At 26.6% G+C, this 23831-nt stretch overlaps 4 protein-coding genes across 10 annotated transcripts; all 4 read right to left on the bottom strand.

The window, feature by feature from the left end:
- Positions 1-1323: 1323 nt before the first annotated feature.
- LOC105151004 (odorant receptor 13a-like) lies at positions 1324-6121 on the bottom strand. Its single transcript, XM_087402684.1, has 7 exons — positions 6040-6121; positions 5268-5543; positions 4256-4736; positions 3052-3151; positions 2732-2857; positions 1917-2072; positions 1324-1483 (listed from the first exon to the last, which is right to left on the bottom strand). Exons 1-7 carry the CDS (start codon positions 6053-6055, stop codon positions 1421-1423), a joined length of 1218 nt encoding a protein of 405 aa, XP_087258810.1. The 5' UTR covers positions 6056-6121; the 3' UTR covers positions 1324-1420.
- A 329-nt stretch (positions 6122-6450) lies between these two features.
- On the bottom strand, positions 6451-10970 carry LOC147910645 (odorant receptor 13a-like). Of its 6 annotated transcripts, none has more exons than XM_087402683.1 (7): positions 10922-10970; positions 9335-9604; positions 8671-9145; positions 8102-8201; positions 7290-7409; positions 6881-7036; positions 6451-6641 (listed from the first exon to the last, which is right to left on the bottom strand). In XM_087402683.1, exons 1-7 carry the CDS (start codon positions 10935-10937, stop codon positions 6588-6590), a joined length of 1191 nt encoding a protein of 396 aa, XP_087258809.1. In that variant the 5' UTR covers positions 10938-10970; the 3' UTR covers positions 6451-6587. The 6 variants fall into 6 exon arrangements, with proteins under 6 accessions (XP_087258809.1, XP_087258805.1, XP_087258808.1 ...); XM_087402679.1 differs by having other exon boundaries at positions 8102-8219; positions 10922-10967; XM_087402682.1 differs by having other exon boundaries at positions 8102-8219; positions 9335-9460; positions 10922-10952.
- Positions 10971-12580: 1610 nt separating this feature from the next.
- On the bottom strand, positions 12581-16195 carry LOC147910644 (uncharacterized). 2 transcript variants are annotated; one of them, XM_087402688.1, is made up of 7 exons: positions 16128-16187; positions 15190-15459; positions 14431-14902; positions 13953-14052; positions 13766-13885; positions 13351-13506; positions 12581-12791 (listed from the first exon to the last, which is right to left on the bottom strand). In XM_087402688.1, the coding sequence occupies exons 1-7, from the start codon at positions 16141-16143 to the stop codon at positions 12738-12740; spliced, it is 1188 nt and encodes a 395-aa protein (XP_087258814.1). In that variant the 5' UTR covers positions 16144-16187; the 3' UTR covers positions 12581-12737. The 2 variants fall into 2 exon arrangements, with proteins under 2 accessions (XP_087258814.1, XP_087258815.1); XM_087402689.1 differs by lacking the exon at positions 13351-13506 and having other exon boundaries at positions 16128-16195.
- Positions 16196-16941: 746 nt separating this feature from the next.
- On the bottom strand, positions 16942-23738 carry LOC105150961 (odorant receptor 13a-like). Its single transcript, XM_087402685.1, has 7 exons — positions 23648-23738; positions 21847-22116; positions 20951-21428; positions 20189-20288; positions 18981-19100; positions 18746-18901; positions 16942-17638 (listed from the first exon to the last, which is right to left on the bottom strand). The coding sequence occupies exons 1-7, from the start codon at positions 23661-23663 to the stop codon at positions 17585-17587; spliced, it is 1194 nt and encodes a 397-aa protein (XP_087258811.1). The 5' UTR covers positions 23664-23738; the 3' UTR covers positions 16942-17584.
- Positions 23739-23831: the final 93 nt, after the last annotated feature.

Genomic DNA, 23831 nt, shown 5'->3' with positions numbered 1-23831 from the left:
GAAAGTAATCTACCCTCCACAAAAGACCCTAAAGTCAAGCCAGAGTAAGTTGCTACTTCGTATTGAACACTTAGCGATACTTCCGAATATATATACATATATATGTATAATTACACATAGAGAAAAGGTATGTATGTGTATGTATGTATAATTACATATAGAGAAAAAACAATATATGTATTTTTCTATACTCTACGTATAGAATACATCTATGTATAGATACATCATATGTCTTACTATTCCAATCATTTCTTATGAAAAGATCCCGAATGTTCCAATTGTCAATGAAGAATCATAGATCAATGTACGATGAACATTAAGTCTTTCGCTTTTTTCGATGATAGATCATAATTCATATACGTCATATTGGTGCTTTAAAAATTGTAATTTTTCGTATGGGTTGCATTAACATATATTGTTGTTTTATCTCTGCTATTTTCGATATCATATTATTCTTGACGCATGAATTATTATAGATATAAGGTAATTGGGCTACACACACACACACACACACACACACACACACAGATATATATATATATATGTATATATATATATATATATATATATATATATATATATATATATATACATATTTTGTTATTACATTTTCACAAAAATTTATCTTCCTTTTTTCTGAAGAAGTATTCATTTGTTAATAAAAGACATATCAGAATAAAAGATATACGAAAAATTTTGTATACTTGGTACGTCCAATATACTCTAAACCTTTTGATGATTAGAGCAAAAATCATAGACGTCAAGATACTAACTCGTATAACTTTTCTTTTAAAGCGAAAACGTAAAAAGTGAAAAATGTTTCCGTTAACTTTGAATAACAAAAATTTTCACTTTTTACATTTTTGCCTCAAGGAGAAAATTATATAACCGATATCCCGATCGATACTCTGATGAATATCGAAGATATTGATACGAAAGTGATGACGAATGTTTCAGTTTAGTGTTTTTTAGTATTGCATGTTTTTCTATTTTTGCCATCTAATATTTGAAGTAACAAAAAAAAATATAATTTTTTAAATACATTTTTGTTTATCTTGTTTTATATTTACAAGCGCGTGAAATAATTGAATGAATTACTGTGAGCGATAATTGATTTCGTTAATTAAAATGTTAAACATTGTATCATATCAGTTTGATAAGGATCAATAATATCTACTTATTTAATAGTTTCGTAATCAGCTTTTTAAAATTCTTGATTTGTTTAAGTCTTATTTTAAAATCTAAAAAAACTTCTGTCCATTTTAAACACACTTATAAAATATGTTGCAGACAATTTGTTGCATATTAAAAATAGAAGCTAAATATTGTATTCTTAGTGTCGTCTTGATTCTTTTATTTAAAGATAATAGTACAACTGTACAACAATTATTATCATAATTATAGCAAATTTAGTTATGAATTATTCTTTCCGTTCGGTTACCGTAAGCAATACTGAGAGATAACCGAGTGAAGTTCTCACAATCTGAAATAAAATAACATTTAACAGAAAGTTCAACATACTTACATTATATTCATGCAATAACTAATCCATAGAATCAATGAATCAATCACTCTATTGATTAATAAATCAATCAGTTCAATGATTGCTCAATTAATCCTTTGTTTGTAATCGATAATATCAAGAAAATATCGTGATTGATTTATGAATGAATGGGTGAATCGATTGATCGATTGATTGATTGATTGATTGATTTATCATAAATTGATTCATTTATTGATTAATTCATAAATTGATTCATTGACTTATAAATTAATAGATTTATTAATTGATTAATTCATCAATCAATTAATAAATCTATTAATTTATGAATTAATCACAAATCGTTTTTCTATGATTGCAGATGACATATTGAATAAAATAACTCACGGTGTAATTATTTATACAATACTTTTACCTTACTGAACATCTGTAAAGAAAATGTGCTGAATTTCCCAGCAGTTAAGCAAAGAGGTGCTGTTGATCTATGTATGATAAATAGAAGATTTCTGGCTTCCTTTCCTGGCACATTAAACCAGTTCGATTCGTACGCAGAGAATCCTATCTCAGTACTCTTAAATGTCATTAATTAATATTCAATAATTAATCTAAATTTATACAATAATTTTAATGTACGATTATTATTTTCTACGGCAAATATATTTCTTCTCAATTTATTAGTCGATGAAAAAATGTAATATATTATATTCTTTCAAACAATTATACTTTAATTTATAAGACGATGAAAGCTAATATTCATTTTTTGATTAATAAATCATAAATAAGGAATTTATTAACCGAAAAATCAATTAGTTTTGATTTTTTTTATCGTTTTACAAATTAAAATATAACGTACATATATTGTATATGTATGTTTAATATTTGCAATAAATTCTTATTTTACTATTCCAGCAAACAAACTCACGTTATTTATCATTATTTTAATATATTTTTAGCGTCTTTAATGTCAAAATAACGTCAAAATAATGATAAATAATCTCAATTTGTTTGTTGATATGTTGTGTAAAGAAATGAAAAAGTGATATGTAATATACTCGTGCATTCAAAGGTCAGAGTTTGCAGAGTTATCGTTGTGTTGTAATATTCAATGCTAATGTCTTTAATAACGTTAGCAATGAATTACGACACGGCAATAACCTGCAAACCTTTTAGCACTTCTGAAGAAAATACCCATGAAAGCACATTATACATGCATATATTTATACATCTTACTTGAACAAGCAGCATTTCACCGACGTAACAATAAATATACAAGTGAACTAGAATAAATCCTACGAAACTGATTAGAAAAATCAATTGGAAGGTCATTGATTCATTTTCTTCTTCCTTTATTAATATCTAAAATGTTTCTGATTTTTATTACTTACATTTTCATATTTTCTGAATTAATTGGAAAAATTTGTGCGCAGCAACGTGACACAAACAAACGTAATGTTAATAAAATGTTAATATTACATTTTTAATTGATTAGAAAGAAAATAAATGTGTAAACAATATTTAATATATAAAATGCTATTTTCCGAGCCACTCACCGTAAAAACCTGGAACCCTTGAAAGCATAGTTGAACAGTACAAAAAAGTATCTGTATTAGCATCATCATGTTGAAGGAATCCTCGAGTGTTTTTGCAAACCTTGACACATATGATTAGTATTTTCATTTTTATCGATTTATATTGAATTATGACACGCTAAATATATTTTGCAAATTACGTTTGCATAAACATTTCTTGTTATATAGATTATATTACATTAAACAAAATATTATAAATCTTTTATTAGCAAATGTTCTTTATTCGAACACAATGACATAGCAGATCATTATTTTTTAAGTTGAATTTCATCATATTGAATTGATTTTAAAAAATTGAACTTGAAAATTTATTATGTGTATTTTATATAATTATGTAAACGGAGAAAAAAAATTTGAAAAAATTTATTAATGATTTAAATAATTGACTTATTAGAGCAGCAAAATAAAACGGACGTAAAATTTAGACAATGATATCTGCTAACATGTTAATAATCATCGTGACTAGCAAGACAATTCTTGCATTGTGAAACCAGACGATGGATGCCCTGTTCATAAAACTCTTAGAATTGTCCGTTACCAACTCGTCCTTACAAACAGTCTTCTACACTGTTACATCCAACGGAAATTTCCTGCTTTTCAGATTTTTCTTCGAGTCTCCAGAGATGTGGAAATCGCATGGCGATAAGTTTGGGTTGTAACCCGGGTACTTCAGTATTTCTCACCGGCAACTGTAATCCCTATGCGATTTCCACATCTTTGGAGACCTGTATCCTGAGTCTTTAATTTTTAACGGCGGTGTCGGTCTTTATATTGTCATTGCGCAGATATTATACATAGTGAAAAAGCTGTGCAACAACAACATAATGATACCGAACTGTTATTAGAAGTTTACAAAAACGAGCACTGATAAAGAAATTTCCGTCGAATGGATCGAGACTGTCTGTTTCGATCGTATAAGCGTAAAGAATTTCACAAGCCTCGTCTAATTTCACAATTGTTAACACATTACTTCATTTCAATATCTGAATTTTTTATCCACTACATTTTATTTGACTGCCCTAATAATTTTAATATTAAACAATTATCTACTGTGCCGTGATATAAAGAAATGTATTTTTATACATAAACTTATTTCATACGAGATAATTCTGCGTTCTTTAGCATAAAATAGATAAAAGTTTTTCTTTCCATGAATCATACAAACCAGTTTAAATGTTCATGTCTCATTACAATTTGTCTCAGTTCACTCTTGAACTCTTGAGACGTTTTTACTCCGTTCGGATCGTTAACGAGATTTTTGAGCCTCTCACGCAAATTTTCGAATTGGCCGCAGACGTGGAGTATTAGCATGGAAATGAAACTGTCGCTACCAGTATAAGAAACCGTTGCGCTATAAGCAGATAGCATTTGACATACGCAAATCAGTTCAAAAATCGGACTTCTAGTAATATCGAAAGGAAAATAAGCCGTATAAAGCATGGGACGAGCCGGATCACTAGATGAAAATCTGATGATCGTCGAGATCCTTAGAACGATATAAATGGTTACCATGGTCTGTGTTAGTATTGTGCACCATATCGATATCTTTCTTACAAGTTTGGCATTTTTCAGCATAATTGTTCTTTCTTCAAACGTTTTTGGCGTATGCCAATCTTGGTAAAAGAAGTTGACCAACAGCTTCAAAACTTTAAATAAATATTGCCTTTTTGTATTTTTTAATGAACATTTTTAAACAGATCTATTTTATAATTTTATCACTACTCAAGCAGTACAACAAGTTATTATGATATCAAAATGACTATTAAAAATCATTTTTCAATCATTTCCGATTTATTTTAATATCATTTTGACGTTATCATGATTTGTTTTGCTTGGATAGATATTACGCTGACAATTTAGCATTTTGTCAAATTATGTCTTTATTAAACATAATAACCGCGCGAAATGCCGAAACGAAATTGTTGTATGAAACGATTACAAAAGATAATTAAGAATATATAGATAAGAGAAAAATAATAATATATCATTTTTGTTACTGTCATTATGTCGCTGTTTCAAACATATTAAATTAGATGTAATTGTTAAATAGCTGATTAGTATTCATAAAAATTAAAATATTAAAGTTATAAAAGATAATTCTATTGTTCAAAAAGTTAATTTTCTTGCTATTTCTTTGTTCTTTATACCTTTTCTTTTACGTTCTTTGTTCTTCGTACCTTTCCTTTTACGCCAGATGGTGATTGCTTTCATGAAAGAATTCGCAACTGGAATATTAGCGGTCGCCAGGTTTTCCGTCATCATATCCGCGTTACCCCAAATGAATACCAAATTTGCCGATTGCGGTATACACATAAAGCCTAGCATGAAGAAACTGGCTATCATAAAGCGACATCGAGAGAGTCCGCTGTTTTGTTTAGGATTTTGTAACGGATCAGGCCAGATGCCGACGAGGCTCAAATTGAATCGATTCCATCCGATCGCGAAATTCAAGTCTATACAGATCAAATTTTGCTTCAAAAATCAACGAAGGAAGAAATTCGATCATTATTCGATACTGTCAATCTTAATTGATAGTATATATCGGGAAGACATCGACACGATTTATAAAATAATTTTGCTTCCAAAATATACAATTACAAAAAAGGATATATTCCAAGCAGAACGTAAAGGCATCATGACATCAAAATGGCGTCAAAATGGTTCTAAAATGATTATTAAAAGTCACTTTTCGATCAGTCACGATTCATCTTAACGTCAAAATGATGTTATCGCGATCTACTTGTTCTACTTGGAATATTTCTTAATTATTTTAAACACTCAGTAATTAGCAGCGCACCATATTTCACAAATATACGTATAACAAGTTTTTTAAACGGTTTTGTATTCTCTTCTCTAATTCTCTTGTGAATTTAGATAGAAAGATATCTAGATAACAGTTTTATTATCTACAATTCACGCGAGCACATGTACATCTCTATCCACTCATACCTCGATCAGCATCCATCGATACTTATACGGATGTCAACGATGCAACGACTGAAACATTTTTATGATCGACTTTTTTCTATCCCTTCCCTAAAGATCACGCATGCTCCGATGCAGAAAGTGATCTACCCTCCGTAAAAGACCCTAAAGTCAAGCCAGAGTAAGTTGCTACTTCGTATTGAACACTTAACGATACTTGCGAATCGATTTAAATAAAAATTTATTGCAGTTGGTTGACAAAATATGTGAGTTTTAGTTATATAGGTATTGCTAATGTGTTCGATGATCAAGAATAATTATTTAATTGTTTAATAGAAGTATGTATTATTGTAATATTATAAAATTAATAATTTTTGTCTTTTAAATGAAGGAAGTAAATAGTTCGACAATTAATAGTCGAATAATAGTTTGACATGTTGCGCAAAAATGTGTATTTTTTCAATTCGAAAAGTGTTGCAGGCAGTGCATATAAACCTGTTCATTTCGTTATAAAAAAATTGATGTCATAGTGACGAAATTGATTCGTTATTATCTCTTTAGTATCATTTTCTTTAATCTTTTACTGCTAACAATGCCGATAAGTATCCCATTGATGTTTTCAGAACCTAAACAGAATATAAAATACAGATAAAATAAATGATTTTATTTAATTACGATGTATGCTGTAAACGTATGTAATATATGAAATATATAAAAATGTATAATATAAAAATAAAACAGAATAATAAAAAATAATTTAATTTGATTTAATAATAATAGAAAGGAGTGTTTCTATAGAACACACACAAATTAATATAGGCAAGTACAAAAAAAAATATATTTTCTTCTTCTAAATATATCTTACTGTTCCGAACATTTCTAACGAAAATATTCCGAATTTTCCAATCGTCAGTCTAAGGGGAATCCTAGATCGATATACAATGAACATTAAGTCTTTTGCGTCTTTCGGTGGTATGTCATACCACTTGCATTCATATACGCCGTATGTCATTTTGGTGCTCTGAAAATCACAAAGTTTCACACGGGTTTTTTTTTCGTACAGTGAATTGATCATGAATGTTTTAAGAACTTTTTCATTTTTCATTACGAACAGTTTCATACAATTAAACTCAAAAACTTTCACAGTATATAAAATTTTTACTTTATTTAAAAAGTGAAAGTAAATTTTTGCCTTTTATGTAGTGTATATTTGATAATTTATTAATTCTCCCGAACACACGATTCGGTCGCATTAATTCACCTAATTATCTCACCTCCGTCATCAGTCTTTCAGCTGAGTAGCAGTATGCATACATATTTGTCAATAGAACAACAAAGTAAAATAATAGAAAAGTCATTTTAATAACAGGCACTTTCATATTATCTGTTATTATCTGGAAATATTACATTTTAATTGTTGTATGTAATAAAGCAATGCAAATCTAATATAATATATTGTGTTGTGAACACAATATATTATGTTATATAATAAAATATTATTTCCAGCAAAAATAGGGAATACAACAATTATATAACGTTATGTAATAGTTGTATAATTATATAGCAATTACACAGTCTTCCAAAATTTAAAATATTATAGTAACAAAATTCCTGGAAATTTTAGTAAAAATATTATTAAAAAATTTTTATTTTAAACAATAATTTTTGAGATAATAACAGTTTAGATATGGCTTTAGACGGTCACCTATTTAAGGGTGTTCTTAAGTTGCGTGTGCGGTAGTTTAATGAGCGCTAATGAATGCTAATTTCAGCACGCTCACTAATACTCATAGGTGACTATGTAATCTATGTAATCTAATTGTGGCTGTATTTAAACCGTTATATCTCAGAAATTATTGCTTAAAATAAAAATTTATAAATAACTTCTTTATTTGATTTTTCGAAAATTTTCTTGCTGCAATATTTTGAGTCATAAATTTTGAGACATCCTGTATATAATTACATAAATATTGTATTCTGCATTTGTAGGGATTAATGAATTTAATTTACATTTAGTTCTTTGATTTTGTTTTCGAAAAAACGCAAGAAGAAACATATATATATATGTATAAGTGATCTTACTTACTGTGAAAACTTGAAAAGTTATGACACATATCTGAAAAGTAGCAGCTAACACATGCATAAATAACACTGGGCTGTAGCAGCCGTCGATGATCTTCGCATTCCTTGAAAATTTGTACTCACTTATTAATGTTAACGATTTATAACTTGGATCTCAATGTATACAAATCTTTAAAAAGATTTAACTTGATTTTTTTTATTATTATTTATATGTTGAATTTATATCTTGAATCTATCCTAATTTATAATTTAATGTAATATTTTTTATTGTTTATCATTGTTATAATCATTTATTATTTTTTAAATCGATTTTGTTTATTTTTAAATCTAATAGTCCAATTTTTTTCTTGTTAGTCCTTAAAAGCAGAATATATTTTCAAAAAAAGATTGATTAATAAATCTTTTTATTAATATCTTGTGAATATTTTTCTTGTATAATATGAGAACGATAAGTGTTAGACATTATTTTTAAATTTTTTTTCTCAAAAATGATCTCTTATTAAGGAATGATTATAAATTCGTAATATTAAATAATGGAAATATCATGCGCGCGCTGGATATTTTTTGACGTACCTGATGAGATGATTATGTCGTACAGCGATTGCAGCTAAACCTTCTCTAAATCTCGAGGAAGATATAGATTTGCTGATTAATTCATTGATCAGATTGTTCAACGTTGTCCGTAGATTTATCAGTTGCGCGCACACTTGTAGTACGAGCATCGAAACAAAGCTGTCAATGGTGTAATTAGCGAGAATTGAATATGCTCCTCCAGATAGTTGAATAAAATAGGTGATTTCGTAGAATGGACTGCTTTGAAGATTTCCTAATCGATAGACGAGGTTCCGTTGAGGCTGGTTTATAGTTTTAAAGAATTTCAGTAAATGCAAAGAAAGGTAAAATGTAATCAAGCACGTCGCGGACAAACAACATCTAAAGGATAAACTTCTGCCACGTCTTGAAATCTTTAACATAGTATTTCGTTCCCAATCACTCGTAGAAGTTATCCAATCGGTCATGATAGATGCCATCAGCGGCCGAAGTGCTTCTAAATTAATACAATATATTAATATAAGTATAAATTACAGATGCAAGCATTTCTTTATACGAAGATTATCGAACAGTCCGAGCATTTTGTGCTTAAATAAGAATAATTCAACATTTATCATAAACGATAAAAATAAATCCATCTGATATTTATAACAATATACAATATATTTGTAAAAAATAAACTTACTTTCGCCATGATACCAGGTAACAATCAATTTGCTCACTCCCATTAAGCTAAAAGTCGCCGAGACAAAATTTTCCAGTATCCGAGACAAGTTACCCCAAGCACGAAGCACATTCATTATCTGAGGACCTGATACGTAAAAGCTCACAGTACACGTAACAATAATGAATCTTATACTTGGCCGGCGAAATTCACTTAAAGGGATATGTGGATCGGGCCATATGCCAAATATCCATAACCATTGGCGAGTCAGGGTAAACACGTAATTCAAATCTAATAAATAAAATTTTAAAAGAAATATCATTGCTTAACTTTAAATTAGATATCGATTTGTTACAATATTTTCTAACATTTTTTTCACTACAAGTAATTATTCTTATTAGTGAATTTAGAAGCTATTTAAATTTTTATATTTTCCGTAATTGTAGCGTAGGAGAATACACTTTTATATTATTACAACTTCTTTTATATTATTTATATTACTTTTTATAGAATTTGTCATATCTATAGATTTTAGCAGACACCATTCTATTGCACATAATAACACATATTAAATAATAAAATAGCAGTAAATAATAAAATAAATAATATTGTAAATGATTTAATTATAGTGACTAATGTAAAGTGATTCTATTAAAACAAAATTAAAATTTTTTAATAATGTTTTTTTAACATTACACTATTTTTATGTGCACAGTTATATTTGCTTCATAAATTTATCTTTACAAGATCGCTTTGCACAAAATTTTATATTATTATTACAATAAATAGTTGCTGCTTTTATTACATTTCGATTTTTAAAGAGTTACCTCTTTTCTTTGTTATACATACTAGAGAGAAATGGATGATTTATGCACAGCTAATTGTTTATTATATGATTCAAAATCACTGTAATTCTACATGTCGAAAACAAATCAGCATATAAAATTTTATTTCTCCGTTCACGCAAACATTCGTGGAATATAAAATTTTATGGAAAATCTGTAGACTTTGTGAAGAATTTATGATGCTTTTTTGCGAATTTTTGCAATAAAGTATTACAATCATAAATCAAATATTTCTTTTCTTTAATAAATAATTATTTGTTCCAAAAATATTAATATTAATATTTACTTTTTTACTAAATTTGTAAATAAATATTTAATACATAATTAAATACGTAATTAAATAACTTATAGAATACAGTTACCTTAAAAAAAGAAATATTGTTTTGTGAAATAAAAACAAAAAATAAAGTATATGATAAACTAGCATAACTAGAAGAAAATGAAGAAAATGAAGAAAACTAACTATAAATATAATTATCGATGTATATAATAATATTCTATATGAAAGAAGTTACATGGTTATATACTATAAGCTTTTCTTTAATTTCACACAAACATAACATAATTCAGTAACTTAACAAAAATTAACTTTTTTAGAAGATTCATAAAATTCAAATCAAAGTAAAGTTTTTATTAATACATATGATAAAAAAATTTGATTTTTATATATTACATTATATCATAAGTATTTTATATGATGTAATTCTGCTTTTAATAGAATATCGCGATGCAAACATTTTTGCCTTTTTTGAAAACATTCTACCTTTGTTAACATTCATTGATGTTCACGGCACAAAAATTATCGTTTGACTGAATCGCTCTTCACGATTATACCAAACCATGATTTTGCGCTTGCTCAGTATACAAAGGATTCAACCGCTACCATCTGTGAGTACTTCTATAAACCCTTTCGGGTCAACAGTCAATAATAACAAGCATGTAATTCTTATATTATTGATAATAGTCGAATATATCATAAATGTTATTTTTTTAGATACAATATCATCATATTAATTAAAAAGTTAAGATACGATATTACTTTTTAAATAAATAATTCATGTTATTTATTTAAAAATGTGTATTTGTACGAAAAGATATATCACAGATAATATAACACATATAAATACGTCAATATTAATTAATGTGTAAAAAATATATGAAAAATATTAATAATTGGGTATAGACAATTAATTTAATATTACTTTTTTTCTAATTTATTACTGTGCCGGAAATAAGTGACTTATTAACGTTTTCTTTATTTGTGTAAAATACAAATAAAGAATAAATTCTTATGCTGTTTTTACATAGACATTAATAACAATATTATTATATATAATATCATTAGATGTATAACAAAAAATAAAATATAATGTTCAGCGTACAAATTTAGAAAGAGATACTTTGTTTTATAGAAGACTGTTTTCTTCATTGATATCCTTTTATTCTAAAAATTTCTAACAAATAAATGCTGGATTTTCCAATCACTAATCGATGATAGATCAAAATATAATAAACATTAATGACAATATTCGGAACGCACTTATAACGATGTTAGCGCGTATTTAACATACAGTTTATATTCAACAGTTTGTTAACAGAAAATATACTTTTTTTAAAAATCTGATAGTTGTTAATAACATTTCACTGTATTGCAACATTTATTGGTACTTTAATGCGATAAAATACACATAGGTATGAAAATTTTAAAATTAATATTTAATATATTTAATATTTAATAAATATTTAATTTTTTGTTTTATAAATTATATAGAAAACGAAAAAAATTGACTCACTTACCGTAAAAACTTGAAAAATTTCACAATTTAAATAAAAAATAGCCGGTTAACACAAATGACACTGCGCTAAAACGTCAATCTTCGTATTTCTTGAAAATTTATGTATTTCTCTTTCTGATTTATTATTCGCTTATTTTAAAGATTCATATTTTAAGTAAGATTTAATGTAAGATTTTTTTATGTCAGTTGATATCTGACTTTTTTAATTTAGCGTATTCATATAAGTCTAATAATTTGAAATTTTGTGAGTCTTCAAAATCATATTATATATAATAAAAAATTAGGATATTACATATCTTAAAAAAATAAATTTACATAAAGATGTTTATGTAAATTTATTTATTACATAAATATAATATTAACACGTTTTATTTAAAAGACCATTAAGGAATAACATGTTAAAAATAATAAATAGAATACAGTTACTTACTAAAATTTAATATGATAGTATGCCTTGGCGTACGTTTATTTAAATTATTGATGTAAGTTCCTACCTGAATTATGAATTGCTTTTGTATTTGATATGCAAGTATTATTATTTAATTGCTTAATAGGTGTATTATTGCAATACAATAAATCCAATAATTTTTATCTTTTAAATGGAAGTAAATAAATAGTTCAACAAGTAATAGTCAAATAATAATTTGACATATTGTGCAAAAATATGTTTTTCCAATTTGAAAGTGATTACAGATCGATATAGCCTGTTTTCATTTCATTACTTAAAAATTGATGTAATGTGATGAAAGTAATTTTGTTATCATTCCTTTAATATCGTTTTCCTTAATCTCTCATTGTTAGCAACGCTGATAAGTATCCCATTGATGTTTTCAAAACCTGTAAACAGAGTAAAATTATAAGTAAAATATAATTTTACATAATCCTATAATGGATAGAAATAGATAATAATAATATAATATAAAATATATAATCTATAAATATATAATATATAAAATGTAATACATATATATTATAATATATACTGTGTATACTTATATATAATATAATATAAAATATATGAAATTTTTGTATCAGATATATATTATATATATATATATTAGGTGTTGGAATTAATTCGTAGCGTTTTACAAGTGATGGGAAGTACTTTCATTAATGTATTTTTTAATGCTCATGTGAAATAAATAACATTCTTTCATTAAAAACGCTACGAATTAATTCCAACACCTAATATATATATATATATATATATATATATATACATACATATTATATATATCTGATACAAAAATGTTTTCAATATAATAAAATAAAAAATAATCTAATTTAGATTATGAATAGGGATGTTTCTATATAAACATATTCATTAATATGTAGATAAAGATAAATTGTATACATAGATAAAGGAGTATATATTCTTCTCGTAAATATATCTTACTATTCCAAACATTTCTAACGAAAAGGTTCCGAATTTTCCAGCCGTCAATTTAAGAGGAATTCTAGATCGATGTACAATGAACATTAAATTTTTTGCGTCTTTCGACGATAGATCGTACCACTTGCATTCATAGACGCCATATGCCATTCTAGTGCTCTAAAAATTACATAATTTCGCACAGAATTTTTTTTTGTATAGTGAATTAATTATGAATTTTTCGAGAATTTTCTTTCATTTCTCATTGTGAAAACTTTTATGGAAATAGAGAAACTTGGAAACTTTTATTTTATATAAAATATTTACTTTATATAAAAAGTAAAAATAAATTGTTGCTTTTATATACTGCATATTTCATAATTTATTAGTTTGCATAAGATCTGGACGTATTAATCCATAATCCGCGTAGTTGTCTTACCTCCGTTATCAATTTTTCAGCTGAGTAGCAATATGCATACAAGCTGAACAACACTAAGTTGAAGTATAATGTGAGAAAAATCATTTTCATAATAGACACGTTCATATTATTTGTTATTATCTGGAAATAATATGTAATAAAACAATGTCCTCTATTTAAAGAAACGTGTATAAATGATTTCACTTACAGTGAAAACTTGAAAAGTTATAAAACACATCTGAAAAGTAGTAGATAACACGTGTACAAATAACACTGAGCTGTAGCAGCTGTCAATCGTCTTTGCGGTCCTTGAAAACATTACTCATTTGTTATGTTAATGATTTATTGCTCGAATTTTAATGTGTATAAATATTTAAAAAATTTTATTCTATCTTGAATTTATCATTATTTAAGCTTCAATTTCATATGTTTTATTGTGTTTATTTAAATTTAGTAGTGTTAAATTTTCTTTTGCTGCTTAAAGGCACAAGAAATTAAAAAAAAAGATTGATCAACAAATATCTTTTTATAATACAATACATATACAAATATTTGTTATTATATGTAATATGAGATCAGGAATGTTAAATCTTATTTTCAAATTTTTTTTTTTAATAATCTTTTATCATAGAATGATTATAGATATTTCATTGCAATGTTAAGTAATGTGAGATTCTAAGACATACCTGATGAGATGATCATGTCGTACGACGATCGCAGCTAAGCCTTCTCTAAATGTTATGGATGATATAGATTTGTTGGCTAATTTATTTACCAAATTATTCAGCATTGTCCGCAGATTTATCAGTTGCGCGCACACTTGTAGTATGAGCATCGAGATAAAGCTGTCAATAATGCTATTAGCGAAAGCTGAATACATTCCACCGAAAAGTTGGATAAAATAGGTGATTTCGTAGTTTGGACTCTTTTGAATCGTTTCTATTCGATAAACGAGATTTCGTTCAGGCTGGTGAATAGTTTTGAAGAATCTCAGCAATTGAAGAGAAATATGACATGTAATTGAGCTAGTTGCGAGCGCACAACATTTAAAGGACAGATTTCTGCCACTTCTCGTAATCTTCAACATAGTATTTCGTTCCCACTCTTTCGTCGAAGTCATCCAATCGGTCATAATCGATATTATCAGCGATTGAAGTGCTTCCAGATTGAATATTAATAAGTACATCAATTATTAAAACAAAACAAATTCCCAGATAGCATTGTTCAAAATAAAACATAAGACGTTTTAAAGATATCATTAAGAAATTTTTTAGGCATCATAGCAAAAGTCACGACTTATGTTCTGATTTTGAATATGCGTGGGTTTCTATATAAAACATATTCGAATATTTTATACTTAAATAAAGATGTTGTTTAATTTTGTGATATTTTACATCGCAAAAATAAATCTGTTCGATAATTATTCTTGTGGGAAATAAACTTACTTTTGCCGTGATACCAAGTTACAAGCAATTTACACACTGCCAACATGCTGAAATTTGCAGAGGAGAAATTTTCTACCATCCGAGTCACGCTACCCGCAGCACGAATTACATTCATCATTTGAGGACCGAATACATATAAACTCACAGAACACATAACAATAATGAATCTTATACTTGGTCGACGAAATTCATTCAATGGGATCTGTGGATCGGGCCATATACCAAAGATCCATAGCCATTGGCGAATCGGATTAAATATATAATTTAAATCTAATAAAATCAAATTTTAGAATAAACATCATAGTTAAATTAGATTAAACATTGTTATTTTCTCAGATTTTTTTATAAAAAGCCTTATAATTCTAGATCTTCACAACAAATAGTTTATAGATTTTCTTGCAACAAATTATTATACAATAATTATAAAATTTTTGACCTTTAATAAACAATTATTTATTTTAAAAACGTTATAAATTTTTATTTTTTATGTTTACTTTTTTATTAAATCCATAAATAAATTTTTACTAAATACTGTATTAAACAAATTGATTATAATTACTTCAAAAGAAGACTTTTTAATTATGAAATAAAAAGAAAATAAAATGTATGATAAACTGGACCAACAAAACTGGAAAAAAGATTAGAAAAATTTTGAAAATTAAATAATTATCCACGCACGTAGTAATATTATATAAGAAACAAATTATTTATTTAATAATATGTATATTCTCTCTATTAGTTTATCACACAAAGAATTAATAATTAACTTTTTTGGAAGTTTTATAGAATTCAAACCAGGTTCAAATTTTTTATTAACGCGCGATCTTAAATACTCAATTTCTATATATTGCATTATATCATATATATTGTACGAAGTGGTTGTTTTTAATAGAACATCGCTAAGACTTTTGTTTGTTTTTTTTCCTTTAACATTTTACCTTTATTAACATTCATTGATGTTCACGGCGCGAAAATTATCGTTTGACTGAAGCGCTCTTCACGATTATACCAAACCATTATGATTTTGCGCTTGCTCAGTACACAAAGGATTCAACCGCTACCATCTGTGAGTACTTCGGTAAACCCTTTTGAATACCAATCAATAATGAAATGAATAGCATATAATTATTATGTTATTGATAATAGCCGAATGTTATGAATATTGTTTTTTTAAATATGATATCATCATATTAATTAAAAAGTCACTTTATTATTAATTTAATTAAGAAAAGATCATTATTAAATTAAAGTATTAGTATTTAATTCATTTTTTTTGTTATATTAATGTATGTAAAAACGAAACAAATTGTTTCACTTACTGAGAAAACTTAAAAGGTTTCCCAATGCAATTAAAAAGTAGAAGTTTTTTAATGAATTAATGATGCGGCTGATGATGACTTAAGCTCAGTTTCACAATTCACGATTGACTTTTAAGCGAGGTTCAACTTGTTTCTCATCTCTTTCCAATTCTAGAATTGAAAATAGATAATGAATAAGTTAAATCTTGGTTAAAAATTAATCAAGTGAGTTGTGAAACTGAGTCTTAGTGAAATACGAAACATTCCGTAAAGATTTCTATTATTTACGTTCAAATAAATTTTATTTGTCATTTTATTTTGCTCGTTTTATTAAATTTATTTTGCATTACATTTATTTATATAAATATTCTTACACAATTGTAATATTAAATATGCTAAAGAAACAATTAACAAATAACAAGTTAAACAAGTAGTAAAAAGTATATAATATATATAGTTATTGTTTAAAATTTAATGTAGTAGTATATTCTAAAAATGTTAATGTGGATTTATGATACCACGCGGTATTTATGTAATTCTTGCCATGTTATGGTATTAATATTAATGCCAGCATGGTGTACATTTAAAACCCCTGGTGTTTATACCAACACTATCGTGTGAAATTAAAATGAAATTTACGACATGTTGTTAATATTAATACCAGCACGGTAAGAATTATATAGATACCGCGTGATTAAATTCACACCAATTTTTTTAGAGTATGCCTTAATGTGAATTCGTTTAAATTATTGATGTAAGCTTTAATTACCTTAAACTATCATATTTGATAAATAAGAATTATTTAATTGCTTAATAGAAGTTTATATTATTGCAATACAATAAAATTGATAAGTTTTTTTCTTTACAATATTTAATTTTAGAATGTTTTCTCTTAAATCTTATGATTAAATTGTTGGATAATGTTAGATGAAAAGCTGGACTAATATTTAAATAATAATTAAACTGGAGCATGTGCATTTTTCTAATTCAAAAGTTACAAGTGCATACAAATCTGTTTATTTTATTATTCAAAAATCGATGCCATAATCCGTTGTAAGAAATCCGTTTGCTATTATTATCTCTTAGTATCATTTTTTTTAACCTCTGATTGTTAGCAATGTTGATAAGTATCCCATTGCCGTTTTGATAGCCTAAACAGAATACAGAACATAAATATAGTTTTATGTTTTAAGAGATACAATTTTAAGTAATCATGACGGTTTCACGTAAAGGACCACGATAGTGTCGCTGCACTTGGCTTAGCGCCGAGACACTACCGTATCTCCTGATAGATGCTACGAATAATACATAACATGTATGTACAATAAAAAATATACTCATATACATATGTACGCACGCACGCACGCACGCACGCACGCACGCACGCACGCATGCATGCATTACAAGATATTCTAAAATTCGTGCCTCAAAATGCTTTAGCAAGAAAGTTTTCGAAAAATTATTATTATAATAAATAAAAAGAGTTATTTATGAATTTTTGTTTTAAGCTATAATATATTCTGCGGTATAAGAATTTAAATATATTTTATTTTTTTTTACAGCTTATGTTTATGTAACATAGTTATTTGTGAGCATTAGTAAACGCACTGCGCGCTCTTCAACTAATACCATACGCGCTAATTAAATCGCGCGTATGGTATTAGTTAGTAGTATAGACATTTAAACCTTTATCTCAAAGTTACTGCTTAAAATAAAAATTTACAAATAACTTTTTACTTAATTTTACGAGAACTATGTTGCTACAGCAAGTAAGTTTTAAGTTGCAAATTTTTTTCGAAAATTAATTTCAATTAATTTTACCAATATTTACTCTTCAGATAGTTCTACATTTATTTGAAACATTTATTTGAAACATTTTTCTGTATCCATCTTATTTTCCCAGATACTTGATCCATTACATTTGAAATAAAATCTCTGTATATATAGATTTTGCATAAAAATACAAATCTTCGTATATGTTATAAATTACACATTGTTCTTATAATTTTTCTATTATTACATAATATACTATACATATATATTTACATATATATATATATATATATATATGTATATGTATATATATATATATACATTATATATGTACATATACATATAACAAATAATAAAAGAATAAAAATGATATCCAAGTTAATAATTACAAAAAAATTCGCATTTTTATATAATTGAGACATATATTCACATCATAACCACAATAGACGAAACAATGTATTCTATACTCTATAAATATATCTTACTAATCCAAACATCTCTATTGAAAAGATGCCGAATTTTCCAGCTGTCAATTTAAGAGGAATCTTAGATCGATATACAATGAACATTAAGTCTCTTGCATCTTTCGATGATAGGTTGTACCACTTGCATTCAAAAATGCCGTACGCCATATTGGTGCTCTGAAATTATATATTTTTTTACATGAATTAACATATATAATTGTATTAAAAGTACTGAATTAACACGCATAAATTTTACCTCTGCCATAAGTTTTTCAGCTGAATAGCAATATGCATACAAATGCGTCATCATATAGGTGATATAAAATGAGAGAAAAATTATTCTGATCATAGGTACTTTTAAATGATCTGTTATCATCTGAAAATAATAAATATTTTAATAGTTGCAAATGATAAAAATGCACAATGCAGATCTAACATAATATATTACGCTATATTAGGGTAACTCCGGTAAATATGCCGCGCTGGGATTTACGTTGCAGAAGTAAGAAAAAATAGAAGGAATGGGGATAATTTTCCCGCAACTACTCTGTTATGCTTTCTCTCTGTTATCCTTTATGTTATATTAGTATTGTGTTGTGATTTCAGTTTCTTACTGTCAATATTAATGAAATTATTTTGAGTTGAATCGATTTGTCACTATAATAAGTAGTGTCATCATAAATTATAATCTACATAAAATGATTATTGTAGAGCACGTAAAAGACTTAGTGGTTATTTCATGATACATAAAGGAATAGTAAAGCATGTTGTATAGCAAAATACAAGTGCTTTACTTTCATATTCCTTGTTTAGTTTGTTGTTTTATATATCTCACCTGTTTTATACGACATTTTTAGCGGGTGAGATTTATGCCCACAGCATTCAAAAAGTGCGCAGATTGAATTCAGTGCTACTAAATGCAATAAACGTATTACATGAAATATATGCCTCATATCATAACACTTGTAATACATGTAGGAAGATTGTAATTATTATTTGTTATTTCATACACATATTTATCGTTCTTATTCCTTAATGAAATTGTATAAACGCATTTTATAAGATATTGTGTCATTTTACGTCTTATTTATATGCATTATTTGTAAATTTTTTATGAATCGTACATACCCTCCCCCCTTCCCTTATAAGTAACCATATATCCCTATGGGATATGCGGCAAAAATGCAAGCATCCAAAAAATTTATTTTTTAATACGAAAAATAAATATTTCAGATTTCTAATATTTTTTTTATAGTAATAAACAGTATGAAGTTTTTATTGATATAGTTCGATTACTTTAAACATAATAAATAATATTTAATAAATTAAGTTTGTGATAGGTGTGGCGTATATACCGGAGTTATCTATTTAATAAAATGATATTATTAGTAAATTTAATATTCATTTAATTTAAGCGTTTTATAAAATACCCGCGAAAAAACACATATAAGTAATCTTACATACCGTGAAAATTTGAAAAGCTATAAAACACATTTGTAAAATGGCTAATAATATGTTCATAAATAATAATGAACTGTAGCAGCTGTCAATCGTCTTTGCATTCCTTGAAAATTTGTAGGTGTATTATTCACTTGTTATACATTAACGATTTATTACTTAGGAGCTCTTAACAAATACAAATCATAAAAAAGTTTTAAGTTCGAATGTTTATTTTGAATCTATTTGAATTTATATGATTTAATTTTATATTTTGTATCATGTTTGTACTTAAATATAATGAATCTGTAATTTTTCCTTCTTAAAAATACAATATATTTTAAAAGAAAAAAGAAGTAAGCGAATATTTTTGTACACAGAAAGACTATTTTTACTAATATATCTAAAAATTTAGCTAGATAGAGATTTAAATATAATTTTGTTTAGACTATTAAAATAATTAAGTAGGAATCTTAAGCATGATGAGCAATGCTTAAAAATAAAAAATTTTGTAACGTTCTACATAATTATTTAATTTTGATGACCTGATAAAATTATTTTCAAATCTGTATCTACCTAAATTTTTAGATATTTTAGTAAAACTACTTTTCCGGTGTGATTATATTATATATCTATATTTCTTTTTATAAAGGAAGGACGCTCAAATTTATTTTTAAATTTGTCTTAAAAATAATTTGCTATCTAATTGTAGGAATGTACAATTAGATAGCAAATAAGCTTATATAAATACTTCAATATTATTAATGCACTGGAAATTTTCTAACATACTTGATAAGATGTTCATGTCGTACAACAATCGCAGTTAAACCTTTCTTAAAGCTCTCTTTTCTCGAAGAAGATATCGAATCGTTAGTTATTTCGTTCACTAGATTGTTCAATGTCATCCGCAGATTTGTGAGCTGCGAGCATGTGTGCAGCACAAGTATTGAGACAAAACTGTCGATCGTGTAGATAGCGAGAAGTGAATACATACCGCCGAGAAATTGAATACAATATGTGATTTCGTAAGTCGGACTCTTTTGGATATTATCCATTCGATAGATCAGGGTCCGATAAGGTAGGTGTATAATTTTAATGAATTTGATCATATAAAAATAAAATGACATTATAAGTAACCCTATTACGGTTGCACAACATCTAAAGGATATGTTTCTGCCATGTCTCGCGGATTTCAGCATGATATTTCGTTCCCAGTTAGTCGCAGTCATCCAATCAGTCATAATTGACACTATCAGTTGCTGAAGTTCTTCCAGTATAAACGTCAATATGAATACATATAAATTATTAAAACCAGCACATTTCTAACACCATGTCCAAAATCACGTAAGAAATCTTAAATTCCTATCTTAAATATTTACTAAATATATTATTTTTTAAAGACGTTAATACATATATGACTTGAAAGAGTAAATTAATCAAAATATAGTCGAAATCGCCCTTAGATATTAAATTAAAAATAACTGTCTTTCAAACATCGTAATATAAACTGTCTTTTATGTTCGGATTTTGAACATGTATGCTATCGGAGTTTTTATATAAAAAACATTATCTGGATATTTTGTATTTAAATAAGGAGGATATACATTATTTTGACATTTTATATCGCAAATGGTAAAATATGTAAATCTATCTGACATTTACATTGTCACGTAAAATAAACTTACTTTTGCCATGATACCAGGTAACCATCAATTTGCACATTGCCATCAAGCTGGAATTCGTAGAGACAAAATATTCCACCATTCGAGTCATGTTACCCCAAACACGAATCACATTTATCATTTGCGGCACAAATATGTACAAACTTATGTTACATATGACGATAATGAGTCTTATGCTTGGCCAACGAAAGTCACTTAAAGGCATATGTGGATCGGGCCATACGCCAAATAACCGTAGAAATTGGCGAGTTGTAGTAAACATATAATTCAAATCTACAAAATAAAATTTTTTTTAAAGTCGCTTAAATTAGACTTATTATATTAATCAATACTTAAAAAATGCCTATTATGGTCGAAGCTGGATCTTCATTGTTTTAAATAATTCAATCTTGAATATATTACTAATATATACTATATAGTAGTCTTATTGTCTTTTTAAAACTGCGCGTCGAATTGTTTTTCCGGACTATAAACGCAATTAAAACTACTCTAGTAATCGGGAATTAAATTGACAAACAATTTAATAATTTGATGCTATCATCAAGCACCATATTATAAAGATGTTAATAAACATTTATTAATATCTTATATATATAGTATATATTAGTAATTCAAGATTGAATTATTTAAAGCAATGAAGATCTAGCTTCGACCATAACAGGTATTTTTCTCATATGCAGTCTAAAATAAAGATTCTTAATATTATTTATTATATTAACTTATATATTAATTTATTATTTTAATCCCTCTCTAATACTTTTTCCTCATTTGTTAGAAGTAATTATCTAGTAAATGTAGTTATTAATGAACGTAGAAGTAATTATAAGTTATTTTTTAAAATGTATTGTAGTACTCAAAAGATTTCACTTCACTTACATCTTATTCAATTTGTTAATATAAATTATTATGCAGAACAGAACTAACACTTCTCTAGATTCGTGTATGTAGCGTAAAATGAGAATTAAAGTAATAAATAATGAATAAAGTGAATAAATATGTATGATTTTACTAAAACAAAACTAAAAATGTTTAATCATAATATTTCTATTTCTATTAGCACTATTTTTATATATAATTATGTTCTGTTTAAGCTTCAAATCTCTCTTCAAGATTTCTTCTTTTTAAAATTTTATCGTCACAAAAAATTGCTGCTGTAATTATCCTTCAATATTCAAGTTGTTAAAACTTTGGAGAATTTTTCTCTAGTATAAACTCTTTCACTGGAAACATAGACGAAAAGCGATTTGTGCGCAATTGATCATTTGTTTCATGTAATTTGGTTTTATCCAACTTTTCCACTCAAAAACACTGTAAATTTGTATGCAAACTTTTCCCCGAAAACGAAACGTTTTTTGTTAGTGTGCAAAGTTTTATTTCCATTCCCGCAAACTTTCGTGGACCACCAAAGTTTTAACCTTCTATAAGAGATCTATAGACTCCTCACAAAAAATTAGGATGCTTTTTTTGCAATTTTTGACAAACAAATTATTGAAGTGATCTTTTTCTTTAATAAACAAACCTTGATTTTGAAGATATATATTTGTGACTCTACTTTTTTCTCGATAAATACATAAAATAAGTAACATATCAAATGGTGAATAGAATATAATTATTTAAATATTTTTTTATATGAATAAAATAAAAAAAAAGCAAATTAAATTAAGATAATGCGACATGATTAAAAAGATTATTAAAAATATTAAAAATTAAGCATATTAACAATAATTATGTTTATATAATTATATTTTTAATAGAACATCGCGGTGCACACATTTTTACTATTTTGTGTTAAGTTATATTCTACCTTCGTTGGTATTCATTGATGTTCACAGCGCAAAAATTATCGTTTGACTGAATCGCTCTCTGCGATTATACTAAACCGCCGTGATTTTGCGCTTGCTCAGTATACAAAGAATTCAGCCACTATTGTCTGCGTGAATACTTGTATAAACTCTTTTTAGAACGATCAATAGTAACATGAATAACAT

Source organism: Acromyrmex echinatior, chromosome 2 (assembly GCF_024713525.1).
Source record: "Acromyrmex echinatior isolate Ae372 chromosome 2, ASM2471352v2, whole genome shotgun sequence".
NCBI classification, from domain to species: Eukaryota; Metazoa; Arthropoda; class Insecta; order Hymenoptera; family Formicidae; genus Acromyrmex; species Acromyrmex echinatior.
The sequence above is the reverse complement of the archived record's forward strand: the minus strand, read 5'-3'. Positions and strand labels throughout refer to the sequence as shown.